The sequence below is a fragment of the Beta vulgaris genome, chromosome 1 (assembly GCF_026745355.1).
Source record: "Beta vulgaris subsp. vulgaris cultivar EL10 chromosome 1, EL10.2, whole genome shotgun sequence".
Taxonomy (NCBI): Eukaryota; Viridiplantae; Streptophyta; class Magnoliopsida; order Caryophyllales; family Amaranthaceae; genus Beta; species Beta vulgaris.
The window spans coordinates 8,048,764-8,062,454 of record NC_079202.1 but is presented as its reverse complement, the minus strand read 5'-3'; the positions used below and the strand labels follow the sequence as shown (position 1 = coordinate 8,062,454).

Sequence of the window (13,691 nt, the reverse complement as noted above, 5' to 3'; positions counted from 1 at the left end):
GGGGGTGAATTGAGTGTTTGTCCGAATGTTGTAGATTTTTCGATCAATTGTAAGAACAGTTATGGAACAGTTCTCTAGCAGCGGAAATAAAAGCAATGAATAAACAACACAAGGATTTAACGAGGTTCGACTTCTAATAAGTCTACGTCCTCCACTCACTCACTCTTATATTAATCAACTCAGAATAACAAAAGAATTACACTCAATCACTTATGCACCTATGCACAAGATGATTCCCCAACTTCCACCTATGGACGTTCGACTCAACCACCAACTATGATGGTCCAAATGAAGTTGATTCCCGATCAACTTCCCCAGCAAACTGAACTCAGAGAATGCTGAAATACAACCAGTTTTTCTCTCAGAAACAAACAGCCTAAATACGCTTAGAATGAGAGTAGTTTAAGATCTATGTGGTATTAGGGTTTATGCTAGTTTTGAGAGCTTGAGAGAGAGAATGCTTTTGCTTAGAGTATTCTGAAAATATGCGTGCAAAAGCCCCAACATTTGTGTGCTAGAAGAACTCCTTAAATAAGCCTTTGGTAAGTAAATGTTACATGATATTATCAGAGTATATTTTCCTCGGAAATATGGAAATTATTCCAAGGAAATTATACTCACTGATTTTATTTGATATCAAATAAAATCAGTATAATATCATATAACACACTTACCATACTTAAGAAATCTTGCTCACACAACAAATCATGCATCAGTGTATTTTGAAAATCAATTTTACGCGGAAAGAAAACTTTCTTAAAATACGAATGCATGAAATAAACCCTAGAGGACTGGTTCAGATTATTCCCAGACTGTTCCAATCAACCAAGTTTACTTGTAGATGTGTATGACAAGTAACTGAGGTTTCTTGTCATCCACAACTAACTCATCCTCTAGTTTCAAACCTTTATAGTGCATTAAAACCTTTATACCACTTACATTGCATCTAAGACCTAAATGCTACAACTTGATCTTGGTCTTCATGCAATTCTTCAAGACTTGGCTTCACTAGCTTCGTCTTTCTATCCATTGAACTTGTACTTTGGCACCTACACATGCAAACAGAAACATGCATGCAATATAATAGTTCAATGTGGTTTGTCATCACTCAAAACTCAAAACAGGGAACTCAACAAACTCTTGGACCAAAAAGCCATCTAATGTGTTTTAAAACTGGGAAACTTTATTACTTCCTTTAAAAGCTTGCAAGACACAAGAAATAGGGACACGCCTGGTGGTTGGACTAATCTTCCCAATATTTGTCTTGCAGCTACTGTGTTTATTGTTTGTACTCCAAAAAAGGAAAATATTACACACATATTGACCAATAGAACATATATGCTGGCTAGATGTGCACTCCTAAAGGGTTAGCATGCGTTCTGTTAAGAACACTTACATATTGGGTAGATGATTGCTCAACACCAAAGCAGCTGAGGAACAACACCCTTAAAAAATGTTATTTGCAATCATCGAGCCAGTATGTGTGTTCTATTGGTCAGTGCATCATGAATTAGCCAATATGTACAATAATATAGGTTAGAGGTTAGAGAAATGCATGGTGTCCTGTTGTTGTGTGTCCAGTCTTAGAATGCTATTTTCAAATTTTCCATCTACTACTTATAAGTTCTAACTGTATGTTCCTGTCGGTAATTTACGCTTTAAGTCAGATCATAGCCTTATTGGGGTTTTTTTTTGTCTGTAGGCTTGTATTTGATTTCCATTTACCAGCCCTAGGCAAATTACAAAACAGCCTATGGTAATTGTTCTACTTCATATGCACAACTTGTTTCTTTTAAAACATGGTGTGGTTATTTGTAGAGTATCTTTTGTTAATCCTGCTTTTGTTTAGTGGTTCTGTTTGTTGTTGTAGTTGTTTTCTTTCTTGTTGTTTTGTTTGATACGTGTACAATTAGCCATGCTTTTGTTCAGTTTGTTGTCATAGTTGTTTTCTACCTTGTTGTTTTGATTAGTAATTGAGTGGCTAATCTTTCCTATATTTTGATTAGATTAGAGTGATTACAAATAAATAGCATGTGTTTGGAGTGATTTCCTAATTATTCTTTCAATCTTCCGGTCGTTATTGTCATGCTATTTATTTGTGTATGTGCTCTTCTTATTTATAATTTCTGTTTGAAACAGAAAATGAAATGCGGTTGTCTTCTCTGGTTTACGAGGAATGTTATAACTTAGTCAGTTGATTACAGTTTTCCGCTGCTTTCTAAGCTCATTGTGTTTGTTCTTTACTGTAGGATTCGTTATTTATTCCACATACTGCTGCTAGCCAAGTTTGAAAGCAGCTCCTGGTAATTCTTTTTCTTTGTGCACAATATTGTTCTCTTCTTAACAAGCTGTCGTTGTCTGTTAACTATCTTTTGCACAGCATGCTTTTGCTAAGTGTATGTGTTGTTGTGTTGGTGGTTTCCTTTATTGTTGTTCTGCCTATTGGTTTCACTTTATGCTTCGTTACATCTGTGCTTGTGGTGGAATATAGGAAGAGCCTGATGTGTAGCGACGTGCTTTGCTTTGTGTAATTGCTATGTGTGAACGTAATTTGCTGTAAATCCTATTGTTCTGTCCTGACAGGTTATTAGTATGTCGCTAAATTCAATGTGCATCCCATTCCAACCTCTACTAAGGCAGATCACTGAATGCCTAAGTTTACAAGTTCCTTTCTATGGTGTTCTCGACTTATCTAAGAACAACGCCTGCGTAGCTGTGAGGACAGAGTGTGGTCCAGTTGCTTATGTGTATGTTGGTGGGGAGGCTGCCAGCCTAGATGAATCATGTGACAAAGTTGCTGAAAAAAGTTGTTCATGACCTCATTAATAAATATGGTGTTCATGTTGAGGACTTCATAGCTGGAAAGAAGCGCGTGCTTGATAGGTGTGGCCACCTTTATAGGCTGAAGAGAGTTGAACTAGAAGCTGTTGAGAGAGGGCTCCCAGCAAGATGCCATCTGCAGTTGATTACCTAGATGCTTCCCGTTCTATTAGGCACATTACACTTGACTACATGAGTGTCTTACCTATGGTGGTCAAGCACACTCAAGCTTTGTTAACTCCGCTAGAAAGTATATTCTTTGACGATTCTAGGCACACTGCATGGCTAACAGTTACATGTCCCCACAATGCACATGGGATAACATGTATCTTTGGAGATGCCTGTGCTACGTTGGCTGATTCCAAACAAAGTGTTGCAAAGAAGGCAATCACTTTCATGATGCATCAATATAACTTCACTATTATTGATGCGAATTACAAAGCTGCCAACTACGGAGTTGTTCTTTGTGCTCTTGAAAGAGAGAGCTACTTAACTACCAAAGAGCGTGTGTTAAACATTCAAGAACCTATACAGCCCTCTGATTGTGGAACAAGATTGCTTGACTCCACGCGGCAAACAGTTCCAGATACCTACGATGGTATCGCCTCCTTTTCCACCTAAGAAGCGTAAAGCCAGATCATCATTTGGCAATGTGTCAAGTTCTACCCAAAACTCTGCAGTTCCTCTACTCTCTATTCCCTCTGAGCTTGAAACTGTTCTGAAGCGTGCTAAGAAAGATGGATGCTAGGCATCTAAGCTGTCTATGTTGTTAGGATTAGTTGCGATGGGTCCCTGTTCTTGGTCTTTTGTATTAGGGAAAGTACCTCATGTTTTACGCTCCACTCTTTGATAGTTTGCTTAGGTCCTTAGTGTTGTGCTATCTATGTTAGTTATAGCTGTTCTAGAAGATTATGTATTCTCTTGTAATATGTACGCTTGTTCTTGGCCCTTACATGGGTTGTAACATATTTTGCGCATTTTCATGCGGTTAATGGAAGTTTATCTATTCTCTTGCTGTTTACTGCATTGCTCTTGTTGTTTTCATTTACGCTGCCTGCGTACTTCTCGCCTTGTTCTTCTATTAATCACAAATGAGTTTGATAACTATTTGAGCTTTGAAATAACGACGTGTTTCGATGTTTCCACTAAATGTTCAAGCATGACTCTGTGCTACTGTATTGCTAACTGTAAACATTACGCTCTTGGCTGGTACTACAGTGCCTATTCAGTACCCTTACTCACACTTTACAGGCGTTAAAACGTTTGACAACGAATTCTTTTTATATAATTGTGCCACAAACAAAACAAGGTTCAGAAGGTGTAATATATCCAATTGTCCTATGGAAATTGTCACCTGTAAAAAACCGACACATAACTTTTTGCCTCCTCGCACTCTCCCTCTCTCACACCTCTCCCAAAAAATGTTATTTAGGGTTAGACTGTTTCAATTGGTGTGCTCACTTTTGTGGAAATCTTACTAGCTATTAACGCTCTGCCTTCCCATAGTTAGGCTTTATATTTAATGATTATTTTGTTTCTCTGTGGTATTTCACATATGCAGGCATGCTATTCTAGCTTCAAAGAGTGCTCACCTTTCCAACACAGTGTGACGTTTGGGCTAATCGGCTCTAGGAACCATTAGTATGGGTATTTCTCAACATCTCCTACTTAAAAATCATGCTGAGAATTATCGTCTATCTATTGTACATGTGAATGCATAATATAGTTCTTTGTCTAATGGGAGCTAGAATGCCTTGTTCTATGATCCATTTAATCTATTTATTCAAGTTGCAAGCAAATCTTATACATTGCAGTGAAATGCTCATCATGAACTGAACCGTTCTCCGTACTCTACTATGTGTGCCTCTTCTGTCACAGCTACACTTTATGCTAGACACTTTTCCTATGTTCCACAGGCTAACTATTACTCCTTCCATGTGTGTTTAGAGACTTAACAGAATCGCTTCAACAGGTAATACAAAGCTTCCCAGGACCAATGTCACTAAACGCATGCGGGCTTTACAAGAAAACGCATCTGAGGACAGTCCTCAAAGTTTCCTAAGTTCGACTGTCAATCCTAGACAATATAACTCAGCCCGCATGTTAGGTAACGCACCTGAATCTGTGACACCGCCCAAACAGGCTAGAGTAAAGCGGCAAAAGAAAAAAACAGAAAGTAAAGACCAATTCTTCACACCTTTTATGGTTGAGTTTCTACTTGATATATACTATGTATAGTCAGCTAATAGGTATTCTTCCGTAACTCAGTTGGGGCTTCTATTAACGTTGGTCAGAAGATTGCCAACAGCAGCGCTGACTTTACCTCTATTAGAGAGCTGTTCTAAGTGCTCTGCAGTTAGATTTGTTTTTGAATCGCTTGGATTTTGCTGTTCAGATGGCGAAGTTGAGATTGCATCAAATTCATTCCCATCAGAACTCATTAGACTCTTTACTTCCCAAAATGATGATGCTGTGCAATTTAGAACATATGCACGCCTCTATAATAATCTCTTTGCTTTTAGTTCTCTAGGTGGTGATTTTGATTCATGTACTCAGAAAGGCATCTATGTATTCAAGTTACATGGCCAAATCTACCACTTCATACCTAATATATTGCCTACTGACCATAACCCAAAATTCTTACAACTATACTTTTACGATGCTCAACATGAATCAAAAAACCGCTTGAATTTGTTCCCTGAATTGAGGCTTGATGTGATCGCTATTCTGATGGAAATCATGTAGCACAACCCCTACGCAAAATTTTTCAGATCCCCTCGTGATCTTGATGTTGTGGAGAATACAAAAATATGCTTAAAAAAAGACCCTGTGCTTGACCAGAGCGTGTATAATGCTCCTACTGCTGAAGAGGTCGTTGTAATATGGGCTGAAGATTCTGCAACCAGTGCGACTGGTGGACCCCATATTATTGTTCACGGTAAGGCTGAACGCGAGCATAGGATCATGCACTACTATGGCTGTTATGATCCCCTGCAGTATCCCTTGCTTCGCCCCTACGGCGATTGTGGTTGGCACCACGGTCTTAAGAAAACAGACAATGGTGGCTGTAGGCACCGTGCCCTTGCTCAGCAAAATATCGCTGCTGCATTAGCTGGCGATGTCGATGACTTCTTAACTGCTGAAGCTGCTGGTTAGCCTGTTTTCTTGACTCCCTTTTTTACCTTTTTCGCCTTCATCCATATGCTTACGTCAACAAGCATTGTACATTCTCTTTTTGTAGCTGCGACACAGGTCAGAACAACTAGGACTCAAATTTCTTGCGGAGCATACTATGCATATCTTTTGCAAATGCGGCCTCGGAACTACATTTTGCGAGTGTGCCGCTTATTTCAACAATTCATTGTTGATATGTATGTGAAGCTGGAAAACACACAGCTGGATTTTTTTAAACACAATGAGGCAACAATCCGGGTAGAACTGTATCAAGGCATCTTGGATTGCTTTAAAGGCGGTGAGAATAGTGGAGCAAATGTGGGGAATAGAGTTATCCTCCCGCCTAACTTCCTGGGGGGTCCTCGTGACATGAAGCGCCGTTACTTAAATGCACTCGCCTTGGTGCAGCGCTATGGCAAGCCTGATCTATTTATTACGATGACGTGTAATCCGAACTGGCCTGAAATCAAAGATCATTTTGCTCCAGGTGAACTTGCTCAGCATCGGCCAGATATAGTTGCACGTATTTCCGTGCGAAGCTGCTAAAGTTGAAGAAAATACTTGTCGAGGACAATGTTTTGGGTGAGGTTGCAGCATACAAATATGTTGTTGAGTTCCAAAAACGCGGGTTGCCACATGCACATTTATTGTTAATTATGAAACCATCTTACAAAATCAAAGAACCTGATGCATTTGACAAGTTCATAAGTGCTGAAATTCCTCCAGAAAGCAACCCTCACTTGCAGAGAATTGTTTTAAGCCACATGATGCATGGCCCTTGTGGCAAAGCTAACACTGAGTGCCCTTGTATGAAACACAAGAGTAGCCCAGGCACATGTAAGTATGGCTATCCAAAGACGTTTAGAGAAGAGACAAGTACACATGAAAATGGTTTCCCGCTTTACAGGCGGAGAAATGATGGCCAACATCCAATCATTAGCAAGTTCGCCATGGACAATAGATGGGTTATTCCATATAATCCCTATCTCTCCGCTCTCTTTGATTGTCATTTAAATGTTGAAGTTTGCTCGACCATCCAAGCAGTGAAATACATATACAAGTATGTTTACAAAGGCCATGACAAAATATCATTCGCTGTGTCAAATCGGAAAGACGTCAAACCAGTTGATGAAATTACACAGTTTCAAACTGGGTGTTGGGTTTCGCTATGCGAGGCTTCATGGAGGATCTTTTCAATTGATCTCTTTGAAATGTATCCTCCTGTGCTCCCTCTTCAAGTTCATTTGCCCAATGCACAAACGGTACAATTCAATCCTAAAGAACAACTTGATCGCATTGTGGGATTGTCATGTAAGATCTCAAACGTTGCTTACTGAGTTCTTCAAAATGAATGCAACTGAAAACGGTGCAGCACAGTTCTTATACTCGGAATTTCCAGAACATTATGTGTGGACTACTTCTGCAAAGACATGGACTAAAAGAGTGCGGCAAAAGTTTGTTGTTGGCCGCTTGATATTTGTTACGCCAGCAGAAGGGGAACGGTACTTTCTACGCCTGCTTCTAGCTCATGTGCGTGGACCCACATCATTCGATGACCTGCGCACTGTGCATGGCTACCTTTGTGCGACGTTCCAAGAAGCAGCATTGAAATTAGGGCTACTTGAGGAAGATTATTCTATTGTCAAGTGCATGGAAGAGGCCTCTGGTGTTCAAATGCCAAGTGCATTGCGCCGTTTGTTCACGACAATCTTAATTTTCTGTAAGCCTAGCAACCCTCTAGCCCTATGGCAACAGTTCTACAGTCACCTTTCCGAAGACTTTGCGCGGAAGTTTCCTCAGGAAACGTCAAAGATTGCGCTTCTTACTATAAAAGCTGTTGAACAACTCCTTGAGGATATGGGTAAAACTTTGCAAGAATTTGAACTGCATGGTTTGAAGGGGTCTGAGAGCGATGAAATTAGAAGAACTAAAGATATTATTGATGCACTTGATGCATCAATACCGGATGAGTACAAAGAAGCACGGGTACATTTAAACTACAAGCAACAAGAGGCGTTCAATTCTATTATGGAGCACATTTGAACAGAGAAACCTGACACCTTCTTTGTAGATGGCTCGGGAGGAACGGTGAAGACGTACCATTATCAAGCACTATATGCAGAAGTTCGTTGATGAATAAAATTGTTTTACCTGTAGCAACGTCAGGCATTGCTGCAGCAAACATTGTAACTGGTCGAACGGCTCATTCCCGGTTTAAAATACCTCTAGATCATACTGTTTCAAAGCAAAGCGGCCTCGCAGCCCTTTTGAAAGAAACTTCCTTGATCATCTGGGACGAGTCTTCAATGGCTCGGAAGGAAAACATAGAATCGCTTGACTTACTTTTGCGAGACTTATGTGACCCCAATGTCTCATTTGGAGGTAAAGTTGTAGTCTTTGGTGGTGATTTCCGTCAAGTTTTGCCAGTTGTACCACAAAAAACTCAAAATGAAGTTGTTGAAGCTAGCCTTGTGTCATCTACCCTATGGCCCACATTGACCCATTTCAGCCTAACTGAAAATATGCGTGCGCGAGAAGACCAGCCATTTTCTGAATTCTTACTTGACCTTGGGAATGGCTCGCTCCAAACAGCTGAAATTGCATCTGTTCAAGTACCGCCGGAAATTGTGATGCCATTTGATACAAATTCCAATGGTGTGGATGAGCTTGTAAGAAGCGTTTTCCCAGAGATAAGTGTAGGTCCATTTTCTGACGACTTCTTCACAGATCGGGCAATTTTAACTCCTATGAAGGAAGATGTTGATGGACTAAACAACGATCTCATAACCAAGTTCCCTGGAGATCCAGTGGTCTACAAGAGTTTTGATATGCTTATTGATGATGCTTGCAACATGTGTCCAACAGAATTCCTAAACACCCTCTGCCCAGGTGGTATGAGCCCGCATGAATTAGTTTTGAAAGAAAACAGCCCAGTCATTCTGCTGCGAAACCTTGCTCCAGCTGCTGGCCTGTGTAATGGTACACGACTGGTTTGTAAGCGCTTCTTGCCAAACATAATTGAATGTATCATAATTATTGGCCATCACAGAGGCGAGTATGTGTTTTTGCCCCGCATAAATCTCAGGCCATCCATCTCAGTCAACTATCCTTTCCAATTTCAAAGAAAACAATTCCCTATCAAACTTAGTTTTGCAATGACTATTAACAAGTCACAGGGACATACCTTGAATCAGGTTGGATTGTACCTACATCGACCTTATTTTTCTCATGGCCAGCTCTATGTAGGCTTATCTCGTGCACGTAAATCAAATAAAGTTAAAGTACTGTCTAGCCCATCTTCACATAATCAAACTCCCACTGTTAAGAATGTTGTTTCATTTAAAGTGTTAGAAAAGGCAGACATTATATAATAACATCTAACTAATGGTAAGTTCCACCATGGTACATTTAAATTATATCAGCTTTGTATGTTTCCTAATAGCTCTGTTTCTTCTTAGTCATACTCACTTTTACAGTGTTTCATGTGTCCAGGCTTCATACATATGCGAATCCAGAAATCAACTAAGAACCGTCTAATTTGCATCCTTAAGCTGCTTTGGTGAGCTTGCTTAGTACACTCCTCTTTTTACTCATGTTCTTGAAGCATTTACTTTATGCTACACTTATTATGCTACACGAGATTTTCCAGATTCCCCTGTGATTCCTACTGCATTGCTATTCCACTTACTTCTTGGTAGCAAAGTAAAAAAACAAGACCTCAGGTAACCACTTTAACCAATATTCATTTTCTGTCTTACAAAGGTTTCTATGACACCACTCTAAACAACCTAATCCCTACTCACACTCATGCAGATACTTTCCTGATCGCTCTGTTGAATACTGCCATTTAAAATCTATTTACCGCTTTTATTAAATGTGCTATCCAGCTGCACCTCTACTACAACTAGCTTCGAAGGACTTAAGTTACACCTATCATGACTTACTACTAAAATAAGTAGCAGTGTATTTTGAAATTGTTAAATATCATTGCGTCTTCACACTTTCTAACTTTAAAGCTTTTGAAAACATCTTAAATTGCAAGTGTGCACCTGCTACCTGTGTTCTTGATACAGCTTAGCACTTAAAGAAGTCACGATTTTCAAATGGCCGTAACCGCATATTACTTTCAATATATGCCTCTTTGTTAGCTAAATAGAATTACAGTTATTCGAAGCTTCCAAATAATTTATTAGTGTCACATACGAGAACCATCCCGCTGATTTACGTACTCTTATTATCATAATAAAATGCTTGCTTCATAATTCTCTCTTATATTTTGCTAGCATATCAGATTACTCTTTGACTTAACTAAGCTGTTCTGTACCTTTATCATGTGCAATACCATAAAGTGTATTCCTAAACTAGATCACATTCCTTGCAATCTATCCAAAAAACTACTTTATTTAGCTAGAACTTTTAAAATAATGGCCCTCTGTAGAAATGTCTGAACTTAGCCTGCCTAACTATAGCACATATTAGTTCTGCCTAACACGTGTGTATCCATCTTTGCTTGCAGCATGAAACCTGAGAAAACTTACCTCGATAAGTTAACTCCCACAACCAAAGCATACAAGGTAAAAGTGAAGCTTAAAGAAAAATCACGTACATTGGTTTCCCCTCAAAAAAAGACTCGCTACCAACAACTCCTGTTTGAGGATGAAAAGGTAATTGCCTTAGTATATACTGCATTTTGCTACATTTAGATTTTCCAACTCCCAATCGATAGTTTCCCTTTATTTACTCTCGCCAGCAATTTAAGGTATTATTTGAGCTATGCTCATTAATATTAATCTATCACTACTTTATAAATAGTTACTTGACAGACCACTCATTTAAATGGTAAGGTAATACAATGCGCGCAGCACTGTTTGAAAATCAGATTGAGGAATATGAATCTGTCTTCAAGAATAACCATGAGTATGAGATCGCAAATGCACCCCTAAAACCAGTGCTGGGTCGCTACGTTACCCGGGAAGATGATTGCCAGATGAGCTTTGGCGGTCAAGCCATGATCAAAGACTTAGATCCTGAAGCTAAGGCTGCAGAACCTAAATACCAACCAATACCCGTTATTCCCTGCACAACTGATGCCAGTGATCGATATGGTGCGCACCCTTGTTCTTTTTCCTTACTTTAACATGTGCGCTTATTTTAACTATCTCTCTTCCACTTTTTAGATGTGCTGGGCATTGTGCTATTTGTTGTGGATACCCGAGCAATCACGACTTCAGCTGGTGTTGCACATGAAGTGCGAGAGATAGTCATTACTGACCATAGGTCTGAATTACTTCCTCACACATTCATATCCTTCACAATTAGGACACAAACACTAATGAACATCTTCTTTTCTCTTGCAGCACTGAACAACCCTTGACCATTTCAGTGTGGGATGATCTTACAGGGACAGAAGCCAACCTCCTTAAATCATGGGTTGGGCCAGTGTCGTTGGCTTTACGTCTCTAAAACCATCTACCCACAAAGGTCATGCCTTCCACACTATGTAGCTAAATGAAAAACAAGCTATAAATCTACCTCATACTTTTAATACATGCATTATTTTGACTTTACGCCTTTGTTACATGTGATGTGTTCCGCTCATGAAAAGATTGATGCTGCTAAATAACCTCTCTCTCATACAGTCACAAACTCTATGTTAATTCTGATAAGCCTAATAAATACCAGCTTGCAAAGTGTTGTCTGATATACACATTTGTACTCAAACTTTGACTCACATATCCTTCTTTCAGGATTTTCTCTATTAACTACTATGGCAACTGTGTTTTACCGAAATCCAGTTGGAGATAGAGCAAATGCGTTGTGCAAATGGTTTTCCCCTTCAATGCATACTAGCTCTCATTTACTACTTCAGCTACCCTATATCTTATGTACTGCTGAACATGCCTGTAGGTCTGAAGAGAATCGTGCACTGGTACTTGCAAGGATGGCACGCATCCATGAGGTTCGGAATCCCTCCGAACAAAATGAAATCCTCTCCATTGAATCGATCAAGCTAAAACAGGTAACCTATACAACTTTTTGTTCTGCAATGTTCTCTTTGTTGAGAAACCGCACTGTCGTGTACCCCTTAGTAGAGTAAGCCATCTAATTACGAACTAGAATTGTCCTCCCAAACACAGGTCGGAAATACTCTGCAAGAGGAAAAACATTGGATTAAGGTTACCATTCCAGGGCCCGAACGATGTAAATTGTCCCATATGTTGGATATAACAACTGTGGTAAGAGAACTGAAGTGGATTGCGATGCCTGCTTCACATGCAAGTTCTGCAATAAAGAAGGATGCATAGCAGCACCTAGGTACTTCTTGCATCAATGCACCATTTCACACGTACCATTTACTTACACTTTTTGATCTATTTGTTCCATTTACTTTATACAGAATCACTTTCAAATTTAAAGCTACCGATGGCATTGGAGAGATGACTTTCACAGCTTTCACACAAGAGTGTGAAGCTCTTTTCAAGATTATCGCGTCTGAGATATACGCTGAGATTACTGCTGAAAGTGCATATGTCTTTCATAATAGTTAGTTGTTTGGTTTAATTGCGCTTTACATCATGGTCGTTAATTCTGCTGCCCTTACACTTAACTACACATTTGCACACTTTAACAGAATTATGAGTAACACTTTGGTTAAGGCAGCAAGCTGAGCTATTAAACTAATTTCTGGGCTTCCTAACACCTCTTAGCACCCCCTTGGCCTGAAAAACTTGAAACACTTCATGTCTAAATACAAGCACAATTGCTTTAGGAGCTACCTAACTATGCTCTCCTCAGCCTAACTAAGAAGTAAATGGCCTAATCACATAAAGTTAGATATCTTCTTCCTTTTTGTTACCCTTTTTCAAACAATTGTTGCAGAAACTCCACGCTGAAATGGTTCTGTAGGCGTTATATTGTACCTTTTAACAACCAAATCAACAGGGTTGAGCTCAGTAGCATCCTGTTATTTACAAACCTTCATGCAACTATGCTGAGCTGCAGTAATTAGCACATAACTCCATGGACTGCCATAGCACCATGATTGTTATATCCAAATCATGTTTTCCACTATACTTTTGATGTTAAATCAGCTTTCTCTGTTAATTAAACACAACGCATCTAAACAGTGTTGCGTGTCCTGATGCAGGGGATATTCGATTTTGAACCAATTGCACATCGGCTCAGCACCAAACCATTCCTCCTACAAATCGGACCAGGAACCGCGCTTGCTCGGAACAAAATCTTGACTTGGGTTCCGAAGGGTGTTCGTTGGAATTAATACAACTCAGATAATCACTCTATCTTTTTTGCATAATGTGGGCTTCTAATAGGAACAAGGACCTTTTGTCTAGCTAACTTTAAATCATGTTCTTTGTTCCTATAGGACACCCCTACTGCTTGCCAATAAATGTTCAGTTTAGCTTTGCAATAGCAAGTGGTATGTGTTACATTAATTAGGCATTAAGCTTCTGTATTTGATCCTTTTTGGTGCAAAAACACTTTGCATAAACTCTACCATAAAGTAGAGGGATCTGTACTCTAAACTTTCCTTTTGGTTGTGCAAACACTTTGCATGAGGTCTAGCATTAGCCCACCAGATTTGTAATGTTAACTTTGCATGCTAACTTATCAAGTTTGCATACTTAATTTTACTAAAATCTCATTTATTTATAATTATGCGCCAATGTTTATATTAT

General features: G+C 39.4%; 2 protein-coding genes across 2 annotated transcripts; both read left to right on the top strand.

Annotated features, from left to right (window-relative positions):
* Window positions 1-6,650: 6,650 nt before the first annotated feature.
* LOC125494201 (uncharacterized) lies at window positions 6,651-7,331 on the top strand. The gene has a single exon (XM_048637820.2). The coding sequence runs from the start codon at window positions 6,651-6,653 to the stop codon at window positions 7,329-7,331; it is 681 nt and encodes a 226-aa protein (XP_048493777.2).
* A 795-nt stretch (window positions 7,332-8,126) lies between these two features.
* LOC125494202 (uncharacterized) lies at window positions 8,127-10,697 on the top strand. The gene is made up of 3 exons (XM_048637824.1): window positions 8,127-8,984; window positions 9,568-9,716; window positions 10,511-10,697. Exons 1-3 carry the CDS (start codon window positions 8,127-8,129, stop codon window positions 10,695-10,697), a joined length of 1,194 nt encoding a protein of 397 aa, XP_048493781.1.
* The last annotated feature ends 2,994 nt before the right edge of the window (window positions 10,698-13,691 follow it).